The sequence below is a fragment of the Linepithema humile genome, chromosome 4, assembly GCF_040581485.1.
Source record: "Linepithema humile isolate Giens D197 chromosome 4, Lhum_UNIL_v1.0, whole genome shotgun sequence".
Classification (NCBI taxonomy): Eukaryota; Metazoa; Arthropoda; class Insecta; order Hymenoptera; family Formicidae; genus Linepithema; species Linepithema humile.
The window spans coordinates 31302299-31315809 of NC_090131.1; the positions used below are offsets into that span (position 1 = coordinate 31302299).

Sequence of the window (13511 nt, forward strand, 5' to 3'; positions counted from 1 at the left end):
CAATGAATTACCGCTTTAAACATGTTAATTGTTTACAATCTGATAGTTTTGAATAACTACTTTGAGCCTATCAATTTTGCGATCATATTTGTAGGTCGCACGTATATATTTGGGGAAATCTTATCATATCATACCGTGAAACGTCAGAAATCTTTTTACTATTTTTTGTTCAACACACACGCACACGCACGCACAACTTTCGTCTTTGAAAAGAAGAAAACATTTTCTAGAGAGTTATCCATTTTACACATACGTAAATAGCTAATTAGTGAATCGTTTTCCCAGTTTTGCTTGCTATGTAATTCTTTTACCTTAATTAATTGCACTATTATTGGTTTTAAGTTTAACTTTGCAATTATAAAAATTACTTTTACGCGAATGACTAATGTAATATAATATAAATAATTTGTTACGTTTTAAATTTATTAAATTTTTATGTATTACACAACTCGCGCTGTAATTATAATACAATTTTAATTTATAATGTTTTATTGTATCTTTCATATTTTTTATTACTTTTATGTTTTTTTATATGCACTAGTGAAATATTCAATACGACAATCGACAAGAATTGACAAACGCCTAGGTGCATTATCAATAAGTGATTTATCAATGCTCACCAGATTTACACGGTTTACGGACGCTCCACAACGTCCATGTCGAGATAAATTCCTCATACGATCTTCTCCCGACTGACTTTAAATCGTTTCGCGACGAATTGCCGTCTTGTAACAATGGCTGTTCTTGCACCATGAAAACTGATTCTTCCTTTTTAACGTATACCGTCATAACAAGTTCAGGCGAGAATGAGAAGTATCACGTTGACCCGACCAGAAAGGCAGATATCGCGCAAGAGTCTCTCAACTAATGAAACAAGGACGCAAAGAAGCGCGAGAAGAGATGCGTATCCACTGACCGGTTTTAGCCGGACAAACGAGTACATATATCTGTTTTTTTTTTTTTTTTTTTTTTTTTTTTACATATATTGGTATAATCTGTGAACGCTAATCTGTGGACACTCCACCGTAATTCTTGATGCTGTTGCAGCAGCGTAAAGTGATCCAGTATTCGCGATTCATTCTTTTTGTTTTTTCTTTTTCTTTTTTTTTAAGCTGATAAAATGTATAGCATATTACGTGCATTGCTATTGATCAAGAGCCGAATATTTGTCGGTATTTGTATTACTTTTATTGAAGAAATTCATATCATCGTGTCAAGTATCATCGTACTCATATTAGGGAATGTTGTGAAAAATAAAATTCTTGCTTTAAATTTATAGTGTTTAGTGTGATTATTTTGTTAATTATTATTATTACATCATTATTGAGAAACTTTACAATTTTTCGTTACCTACATTTCAAGTATAATATAAAGTTCCAAATAATTTAAATTTATATTTTATAATGTGCTCTTGTGACATAGCTATACTTATATATTGTGTTATTTGTCCACTGGAGAATAATTTATATAAAAAAGAATGTATCTTTAGAAAAGTCACAATCTGCTTAATGTTTATATTATATTAATCGGTATATTCAAATGTGATCTGTAGAGCATCTATACTTGTAAAATGTTAAAAATATTAGAAATTTATTTTGTCGTGAGATCTGTATTTTATCTGATTTAATATACCTTCTATTTCTGTGCATTCGTGACGAATGTTATTTATATCACCGCATTCAAATCGGAAAAATAAGATGCAACAAGCTATATTTGTGAGACAAAAGTTTATTATATTTCGCGGCAGATATAATTGTATTTGCATTTGTACATATACTATACAGATGTTAAAAATTCCACATTCTATTTTGCCCGCTGCTAATTTATGAAGGAATTGAATTACACTTTAAATAGTCTCTCTTATCCCGAAGTAATTCCGAGTATGCTAATTATTTCTCACAAAACGTATTATATTGTGCACTTGCGAAGAACAGAAGTTTTTCAATGTGTAGACTCCGTTTCATAGTCGCAACGCAATATCAATTTTCGTGGTAATATATCGTTTGTATCCTTTGTAATTTGTATCATTTCTAGCTCTACATTTTGAATATTTCCATGAAACAATGCGCTTTTTTCCATTAGCTATATCGAACGCATTTCGTCAGCAAGTACGTCATATCGCTTGCTTTCGCGCATTGTACACGATGAACAATACGCTCGTTACACATGTGTACACACGTATGTCACATATCTGATCAATGATTTATGAAGTTTCTCCGCAAAGGCCACAATGTGGCAATCGCATTTGCGTTTGTCCACGAGAAACGGATCTAATTCGACGTTTATTAGTATTTTGATTTGATAACTCGACTCGCGGTGGTCCATTGCGCTGTATAATAATGCCATGTTAATAAGTATTATCAATTGTAAATCATCAAAAAGCTAATGCACATAATTTCATGCCTCTTGTGAGTTGCGAGCTGCCATAATTTAGTGTAACCACTATTACAAACGCTCTCGATCTTTATAGCAAAGGTAACAACGACTAATTATAAGTGTATTATACATACAAGCAACACAACTCACGATATATAGGTGCGCGATTCATTCTAGTCTTAGAATGATATCGCTTCATTACGACGATATAATTATTAAAGTCGTCATTCTTACTAGTACTGCTCTTTGAGAAAGCCATTTTGATCCCTTATTTGTACACAATATTCGTGCAGCATCGACATTCGTAAATAAAGACGCGTATGATGACGTGATAATATGCTAATCGAATCGGAGAGCATATTTAAATACGAGTTCTCTCAAGACCTCGCAAAATGCAGTGTTAATGGAGGATAGCGCCGTATAAAAGATACAATTTGCGAATTTATCGTTGTAATTAATTAGTTATCTAATTTTGAAATAATTGTGTCATAATGCACATGGAAAATTTACTAAATGGGGAATAATCAATCAATCAGCAAAATTAGATCGCAGATTTTAATTGTGAATAATTGGCACAAGTTTTGCAGATGCAAATTGTTAAGAATATTTAGGTATTATAATATAAATATTTAGCCTTGATGCGTATATTTATAAAACGTATGTATATTTCTCAAGAAAAAAGTACGAGTCACCAACTTCCTTGAAGAAAGTAGATCTCTAATGCCAATCGATGACTTACCTGTGTCGCCTAGGAAATCAGTAATGAGCAGAGTCTCGTCGTCTAGAGCAGTGACGAGGCTGTCTGTGCATGTGTTGGTGTTCTCGATACTGATTTTGATGCTGTCATCTTTGTTGAGCCGTGGATGATTGTTGGTGGGGTTGCTACCGGCGTGGCAGTTGTTGTTGCCGACCTGCTGCTGGTGATGGGGAGAGCGCACGGACTCGGTGCTGCTGGTGTGTAAACTTACGCCCGTTGTCGCTCTTCCGTTCACCAGTCGTAGACTCGGTGCCCGTCGACCACCGCCTCCGCCGCCGGCACCGGTCGCAGAACGGCCGCCACCACCGCCGCCACCCTCGCCCTCCCTGCAACAGATAGTTTGTTAGTCGAGTCTTTTCTTCATTCTTTTCTTTTGCGGACACTTTTGTGTTACATTCTAAGTAGAAGTTGCTTGTAGAATTCGTCAATTCTCATGGAAGTAATGTTGTTTAAAGTAAATTTTTTAAGCCACAAAGCAATAAATGTATTTGAGAAGAGATTTGGCGAGATTCTTTAACGAAAGTGAAACCATTTTTCGGCTGCCGAGACTCAATTGGGCGCTATATTTTTCACAGTTTTCAAAAGAAGAGATTATACGAGCACCACGGAAAGCTTTACTGCGTTGAGTACATCAAAGCCCAAAAATTGGAATTGGAGTAATAACGCGGCACGATATCGTGAGAAGCGATTTTCGCTATTCTCTGTCGCGTGTGTATATAACAATAATAACAATAATAACAATAATAACAATAATAACAATAATAACAATAATAACAATAATAATAATGATATTAATTATTATTATTATTATTATTATTATTATTATTATTATTATTATTATTATTATTGTTATTATTATTATTATTATTATTATTATTATTATTATTATTATTATTATTATTATGGAAATATTTGCAAGGCGACGTTTTTTGTACGTAGCACGGCGATTCATTATAATAATAGACGCCGTGCTGCAGGCTTCAATATCTATTTCTTAGTAATATTTCATAAGACTGTGTTAAAGGAGAAAAATTTAAGAAATTTAGTTTTGAAAACACCGCCTACACAGATACATAAATTATTTTGTTTTGCAGTTGATTTTAAAAGTTTTTAAATTATTCCTATTTAATTAATTTAAAAGAACATCAGCTTGTTTGCTAAAATGTGTCTATTACCAAACATTCTGTATGTAATAAAATTTTATTATATTCTGGTTTACTCAAGTTGTTATTAAATCAAGATAATACTTTGCTTAATATTTTTACATGAAAAATATAATCTAATATAATCTAAGGAAGATTTCCTACAAAAAAAGTTGTACAATTGTCTGTATAATATACCTAGTGTATACACATACAAAATAGACATTTGGGAGAAAGTTGGGGAGAACATCTAATGGTCTATTCGGTAAATTCGGTCACGCCGATTGCCGCTGACAACTCGTATATCGACAACTCGTTCAACGTGAAATTTGATACTGCGATGCTAGTAATACGTTTTCTCGCCGTGACGTTGAACGCCAATGCGCCACGAATAGATTGCAAAATCTCGGCACTGATGTAAAATGATGCAAAATCGCGAACGGCGATAAATATTTCCTCTTTTATACGCGAGTGCAAAACCACTGCGCATCAATAGCGGATTTTTACCATCAGCACGCCAATGATTACTATTCGTTTCTTTCACGTGCTGCAAATGTCGATAAATTGAAATACCGTGAGTTTAAACGCACATGTATGACACCAACTGCAGCGAAAGTGCAACGTTATCGCTCTTTCGCACGCTTTACACACATGACATAAATCATAATTCATTCACTTCGAGATCAAATTATATTACTGAAATTGTTGGAAACCACAGCTATGTGATGGCAGTGCATACAATTTACATAAAGGCAACTTGGTCGATTCTGATCACGTCCCGCAGCGCGTGCAAAATTATTCGATTATTGAATGGCCATTGATAAACCGATAACCTTCCATTGCTTACTAGAAAATGTTGCATTCTTAGAACGCTAAAACGCTATGATTTCTGGCTATTTGAAATAAGTGTAAAAATTTATCAAAATATTTGATTGTTAGTACCGATAGAGCAATGACTCGTGTTTCTAAAAGCTAAAGTTTATGTCTTTTATATATTTTACATATAAAATTGAGAATATATTTGCTATAAATATACTTATATTGCATGTTTATCTAGGTGTTATCGTTATACATTTCTAATAGTTTGGCATAACCAAGTGAAAATTGTACAATAACGAGATACAAATCATTATAATTTACTAGACCAAATTGGAAAATGTTCACATATGACAATGATTAAAAACGGTTTGCGAAATGAAATTTTATTATCCGTTGACAGTGCAGAGAAAGTCGCATTGGTATATTATTTCTATAGCAATTATAAAGCGTTATTCAGCTCCCGCGGCATTGATTCTATCGAGCACGCACTCGTTTTATTCCCCCAAGCAATAACCGAAAATAATGCAATTTCCGCCACGCTGCGCCGTACCGTACGGTGCATCAATCGCAGCCCGCCCGTCCGTACGCCGCTGCATTCGACGGAAGAAAAACAAATTGTCGGAAATTCTATTGCGTTGATTTAAAGCACGGTCAAGTCTGGCCGCATATTAAATTTGCAAAGCGCGTTCATGATAATTGCGTGTCAACGTGACGGGCAAGTGAAGGCAGCAGCGAGGCATCAAGGAAGGCGTCAGAAAGACATTTAAAAATACCGACATCAGCGATCTTACATCAGCGTTTCACTTTGCGCGTGATTCGCCTTCAAGAGTAACTTGTGAAAGAAACGCGGCAGTAGCAACAGATACGAGACAACGACAAATATTTTGGCAAATTCTCGGGCTCTCGACAAACGAGAGTAAAAGTGTGCAAATAAAGAATCGGATGGGATATGTGTAAGAAGGATGATGTGAAAGATGATAGAAGGAAAAAAACAGGATGCCTAGAACGTATGTGTTGGTTCTAATACAAAAAGGGAAATGGAAGAAATACCGAATAGATCCGGGGGATTGACTCAGGAGGACCAATACAAGTTTATTATTTCCATTAAAACTATATTATTATATAGTTATTTCATATTTATACGTATTTCAGTCTCAATGGTTTTTTACAAAATGATCATACGAGTCGAATGCGAGTCGAATGACACAATTAATCGTACATGCGATTGCATACGAATAAATTACATTTCACACTTTGTCTAACATAAGCGTTCTTCGTTACTCTTGTACATATTTTTAAATCAATATTCTTGTTGAAAATGCTTAGATATCCTCGTTTTGCAAATACCTTTATCATATCATATATTGTTTTTATTTTTAATTTTCTTAAACTTTTGAAAAGTTAGAGAGCAATTACGCACATTTTTATTTAGTGCAAGTAGTTGTTGTGTAGCATCCGTATATATTTTGTATATATTTTGGACAATCTCGATTTAATTATTAATTTAAGATGTCATCAATCGCTTGTTTCAATCGCAACAGATAGGCACTGATTACATGTATGTGTAGCGCTTGTGGTAACAACAGCAACAGATTATAGTCAGGAGGTAGGTAGTACAGATGCGTGCACGTGTCCAACTTTTGTAGAGCTAGTCTCGCCTAGAGAAATCCACGATGCCACGGTATGCATCTCTCGATATACTTATGTATATATGTGTATGTGCTCGAACCAACCTATAGAGTGAGCACTGGAATCTATTTTAAGAAACTTCCCTGCTGGATGTGATGCGATCAACCGCGGTAAAAAGCATCCGAGTCCCGACTCGGTACGCGTCTTTCAAAAATCCGCGACTGTCGATGGGAAAAATATGTCAAGGTTTTTGATATAGCTTTTCCAATTTGGCAAATGGCACGCGGGTCGAGAAAACGATTTGACTCGATCGTCTTTGAATATGGATTATCGACGTATACTTTTGTGTTTATTAGTCATGAATAAGCGGGTTTTGTACGGATCACACTTGGATATCAATTCCTCGTAAAATGTCATCTTTATCAATTTATGGCATTTCTGTAAAATTGCATAGAAATTGTTTTTACTTGTTTTTCTATTCACTTTTGTCACTTTACAATCTTCTCTGTGGCAGTAAATGGGTTATTTCAAATATATATAAAATATTATAATATCAAGACACTTTATTTATATTGGAAAGAAGATAAGTAAAGAATTTTTTAATTTATAATAATATAATCAGAGAGAGAGAGAGAGAGAGAGAGGAGAGAGAGAGAGAGAGAGAGAGAGAGAGAGAGAGAGAGAGAGAGAGAGAATTTTATTTGTCAAGTTTTGTGTGTGCATACATCTTCTGATGCACCATTTGTTCTTTGTACATCGATTGTGACTTTGTCGTTCAATTCATCATGTTTTGAATTGAAAGATAAATCGAAGCGAAAATAAATCGATACTAACATCGTGTGTTGCCTTGTTGATGCAAACGGAATTCGACAATGCAGCAGAAGCCTCTAATCGAGAAACAGCTAAACTTAATTAAGGTAGTTATAAATACTCTGTTCGAAATGATTAATACAGATGTAACCTGTCGTATTAAATTGTATTAAGAACTTATGGAGTAAGAAGCATTTCTTTAAAACGACGAACCTTATTTGCTCGTATTCTTTTAATTATCCTAAAGAGTAATTTTGGTCAACGACACTCTGTCTACATGCATACCTACAATGTAACTCATTTAACGAAATTCGAATTTTCTTCTTTGCAAAACCGCATCGCAAGTCGAGCTTGAAAACTCAAACCATTGAGTTGAAATAAACAGAACACCTTTCACAGAGTACGTAAATATGCTCAACGTGACTCTCTGGCGATTTATAACTGCGAATTTATGCCGCTGGGACCTACAAGCTTCTCGTCATAGCGCATTAAACGTTCCGCATATTAAAAGCTCCACCGCTTATGACTAACAATATGACCCCAAGTGGCATTAGTTAGGGAGAAGAAAATGTTTAATACAACTTTTCTTCCGCGGCTTTAAAATAGTTGCGAAGAAACAGATAGAATAATAACGGAGCTTTTCATCTAATAATTTCCGATTTATTTTTTGATGATATTAAAGTTAATAAAGATAAAGTAGGATAAAGTAAAAATTAATTCTCTTATCAAAAACTTGCAGAATTTCTATATATGATACTCCATTTCTATAATATACGTATATTTTTAGATATATATTTCACGATAAAATAATTTACAGAATTATTTATTTAATTCTAACGAAATACGGAATATTGAATTAGTACTATATAAAAATGTCAAATTTTCGAGTTTTATTATTAATACGCTTTCGCGCACCTGTATGCATTAGGGCGTGTATAATGTCATTATTTCAGTGCACATATTGTTACCATATTCACTCACGCACACGAAGCCACTTAACAGAATGCAACAATAGAACGATTATGTTCGGCTGAGATGCATGTGCCGTTTCTCACACATAGTCTCGTATGGGCAACGCTTACTTCAGCGTAATTTAAAGTAATTATGTCAGAAATCAACAATCAAAACGCAAAATAAAACATTTCAAAAATAGGAATAGACGATATCACGTATCGTAACATTGCCGCCTAAATGGGACACAAACATGTGTCACGTCTTTGTTTATTCTCGAATAAAAACTGAATGTCGAATATGATGAGCGTACAATTGTGTAAGATAAATTTCAGTTAATGCAGTAATCATTGTAAAATGATTCTATTAGAACATGATCTTAAATCCGGATTTTGTCTAGTGCATAGTGCAGTTTCATTAGAATATTTCACACAGTTTGAATTTATGGATATAATGCATAAGTAGGTGAGTATTAGTGATTTATTATAGTATTTTGAAGTTAATGATTATAATGCACAGTGATAGTGAAATATTTTTGTAGATTAACTTAACACAATAAGATATGCAAAAAATAGGGATTTTGAATAATCTATAAAAATCGTTGAAAACCTAAATAATTTATTTTGAAACCATTCTGTTGACAACGAACATATATCTGACGCATCGATTTTTGCCAATGATGGACATGACATCATGTTTTACATGTTTGCTGATCGATTCGTGCAAATCGAGATCAAAGGATTAGGTGGCAGCAATGGGGCCAAGTTTCCAAAGTTATAAATTTGCAGCCTCTCGCGTTTCGCTACCAATTTTTGAGCTTCGAATTTGTTTTATGGCGAGTCGGCGCATAATTTATTTTTCGCCCAATTCCGCCGGACTCCCATTCTCAATTGCTAGGAGGAAAAAAAGCAAACAGGCTTACTTTACCGGCTTACTGTATGCGTCAATTTATGTTTCGCGCGCGGGCGCGCGCGCATGTGTGTGTTGGGTCAACAGCATTCTATTCACATCATCGGTATATTACACTATAATAAATTTTTAGTACACAATGGTATCAAATACAAATTTATTTGCATAGTTATTGAATTTTAGTTGGATTTAATTAAATAAAAAACAAGAATTAAAAAGAAAATTTATTGTGACAAAATAAGTGATGATTTTATGTTAATACTTTAATGGTTCAAAGTTTCGTGCAAAAATTTTCGCCCACCGCCGGCTGCGTTCGTCTTCCGCGAGACTGCGTCATAATGAATATACGCGAGATAGGACGCAGACCCAATTAAACATCAGATAACTGTGCTGGATAATAACAAAAGAGTCTGCACAAGCAAAGTAATACCTGTTAAAGTGTTATAATTATTTTCTATTAATCATATTAATAACGTTTTCGTTGTTAATTGATTACATAAATCAAAATTAGAATTAGAATTTCAAATTGATTAGAACAAAAAATTGCATTATTTACAGGATTTAGAAAAATAACAAAAGATTGTAGTTTACCATTGTGAATATGCTAATCTGTTTTCAATTTTTTAAAAATATATTACCAGTTTTTGTGATTGACGTATTTGAAATTTGATCTTGCGCGTTGTAAAAAGAATTCGTATTTATTTAGAGATTTGTAAAAATTGAATATTTATAATTAATATTAATGTAAAAATTGAATATTTATAATTTCTCTCTTTCTTTTTTTCCAATAATTCCTATCAGTACATACTGATTCTCCATATGTGAGAACAATGTACTAAAATTTTCGTACACTTTAAGTATCTCGAACCAGAGATCGGTGTACAAATTTAACTGTCTCACGTAGACTAACAAATTAATTTCTTTAAGAAAAATTATAATTTTGCACTAACATCCCGCGACGGCTCTCTATACCTTTCTATTACATTATTTGATAGTTATCATTTGAGCCTTTCCTTTATATGTGTTAGATTATTTATAATTAGTTGATTTTATAGATTTCCATTTTGCGTGGTAAATTGATATATGCCATTCTTATAACGAATAGTTTTAATTCATGATACATCGAACGCAAGGAATTGATTATGGAAACGGATTTTAAGGTTTCTCAACCGTGTCCAAATTACATTTGATGGATGATTTCTCGATGAGATCACGTTCTTCTACAAATCGTAGTATTTTCTTTAAGTTTTATAAATTAAATTATAAATTAACTCTTAAGTTTTTATGAATATGTATGGAAAAAATTAAGTTTATTTTGCCCGTTCACCGACGATGTATCTATGTTTGAGATTTATGCTAACATTTACGGTAAACATAAAGTGAGATGAGTAGTATTTTCTTACAATTATCTTAACTTTTGGATGTAGAAGAAAAGCAATTTGGAATTAATAATGTGTTTTTGGTGATAAAATGTAAAACTTGCGTTTCATTATTTTTGTGTATTTTTTAGTATAGAATTTGATATATTGAAATCTAATAATATATTATTACTAATCGATTTTCTACATTGTCAGGCATTTTTTGTATATAGATCAATTATGTGTTATTTTAGCGGTATAAACACAAATTAGACTCAATTTATTTAATAATTCTATTAAGAATTCTGAATAATTTACGTTATTCTTGCAAATATTCAAGTACGTATGAAACATCTAATTGAAGAATATATATATATATATATATATACATACATGTATATATATATATATATATATATATATATATATATATATATATATACATACATGTATATATATATTCTTCAATAAGAAAGAAAGTATATTAATTTAATCTTTCTGGTGACAATATGGATATGTATTAGTTAATCGGGTAATCGTATCTAACAATTCCTTTGCTATATTTCTCGTAATCCGAGCGAGCCACACAACCGAGCGCGCAAATGGCGCTTAGAATTTTGCGGAATTTCCCATTTATATCGAGATACACAATACTCTGTACAAAGGTTTTGAGATCGGCGCGGTATGGTCCGTATATGATTTCCTTTGCACGCGATGCATTATGCCCATAGCTTTTTATCTGGCGGCTCACCGCGCAAATGCGTCCTCAATTAATCTCTCGGTAAATCGAGCGCTCCGAAATGGTATTCGACCGTCAAATCACACGTTGCGTTGTTCACCGCAAAACGCGCTCCATACACGTGTCGTACACTACGTTTAATCGAGTTTCCTCTTATTTCTTTTGCATTTTGTTCAGTCACGACTGTGATGCACGAAAATTACATTAACACTTTTATTATTGTACGTTAAACAACGAATGTGTAAAGTGATTGCTGATTTACATTTATCGATCGAATATGAACAAATTTTGTGCTATGACAAAATGCTATGACAAAATGCACAATCATATTTGCAATAATGAATTTGCGTAATGAATAAAAGAGCTACTGTCTAATATTTTGCTAATATTTTGCAACGTATGATATAATTTTGCAAATTATTCATTATCAAATATATATATCGTTTGAATCATTCAATGATTCAATGAAGTCACTTAAATGTCGCTCCATTCTGTCGGCCAAATTTTTGTCTCATACGTATTATCGTATATGCTCGATAAAGTATGACGAATCAGCGCGTAACATTATGTAGTTTTTAGTTTTACTAAATTATGTATACTCTCTGACATATATTATGAGTGATTAATCATGCCGATGGCACTCTACTGGTAATCAGTTGTCATAAATAATTTTGCGGAACGCTGCACGTAGACTATATATTGTAAATACATTTGTGTGTGTGTTTTGATTTTGATATGTAAGATACTTGGATTTATTAACTTTAAAACTGTCATTTGACAATTAGTAATAGAATATCAAAATTATAAAAATTAATATATTTCAAAATAGAATTAAATTCCAGAGAATATTATTTTACTTTCTCAATATAAAAATTAGAAAAAAGATTTATAAAAGGTTATAACAGAAACAGAGCAATGACAGATGCATTCTATGAAAAACATATTTATTAATAACCTATGTCTCGTGGATCCTTGTATTTGATCTCGCCAATAACATTATTAGTACCAAGTAGATTGCTACTAAATGTTCATTTATTGTTGGTGATAGTAAGATAAAGCTAATTTGGACCAGAAATAGCCTCTTTTCCCAACTAAATTATCTGTATAAACATCGCGAGTACCTCTGGGAAATACTTGGCGAAAGCATCAGTTTCGTCGGTTTTATGATTAATTTTCCAAAATTAATTATATGGAAAAATCAACAATCTTTAAGTATCTTTATTTTGTCAAAAATTATGCTGAAAAATAGCACAAAAGCTATTTATTTTATTCTTACTAACAATAAGATGAGTGGATTATTCGTGCTGAGTTTAATTAGGCAAAAATTATATTTTGATGGATAAAACTCTCGCATGTTTACCTCTTATTTTTATCTACTCTTAAATGTCGATTCTAGTTTTATCTTTAAAATTGCAAAATGTTTTATCTTGTAATATAAAAATCAAAGTACACTTGAGGAATATTTATTTTTAACAAGTAAAAGTGAGTGTTAGATATAACTTTCATGTGAAACAATTACGATCTCAGATTTATATGAAGCGCTTTCTACAAAATGTTAAAACTGAATCGCAAAGCTTTCGCGACTTTTTCAATCGAAAAATAAAGTATACACAAGTCCGTGTACACACGGTCGTCGGTTCACTTTCATCGATTAAATCCCATGATATTTACGTTACATATTTTTTCTTTTTCGTTTTTCTACCTTGGTCACCCAAAAAGGATACGTGGCACTGTACAATACGTACGCGTATGATTGATTGTACTTGAACGTGGACGGAGACGCGTTGGTTTCAATGTCAAAGTGTTAATTAGAAGTGAACATTTGCGCAAGCTGCTTTTCGAGCGGGCATCTTCTTCCTTTGTCTTATTGTTAGTCGACCAGTGAACTTTATCTCTCATCGAAGCAACGCTACATCTCCTTGATTATTACTAATTAATTGTAACATATTTAATTATCAAAGTATTTAGTTAGCATTTATTGTTTATTAGATCGCTGTATTGTGGTGAGATTAGTATTTTAT

The 13511-nt window shown here is 32.8% G+C and overlaps 1 protein-coding gene across 9 annotated transcripts in view; it reads right to left on the reverse strand.

The window, feature by feature from the left end:
* The window catches only part of Ih (hyperpolarization activated cyclic nucleotide gated potassium channel Ih), a 120853-nt gene that overhangs the window by 64254 nt on the left and 43088 nt on the right, over positions 1 to 13511 (reverse strand). For 8 of the 9 annotated variants that reach the window (XM_012375716.2, XM_012375715.2, XM_012375712.2 and 5 more), the window contains one exon: positions 3116 to 3459. In XM_012375716.2, coding sequence (XP_012231139.2) covers positions 3116 to 3459 — 344 coding nt within the window. Of the gene's footprint in view, positions 1 to 620; positions 3086 to 3115; positions 3460 to 13511 lie in introns of those variants that run through there. The other variant, XM_067353607.1, reaches the window with a different exon arrangement.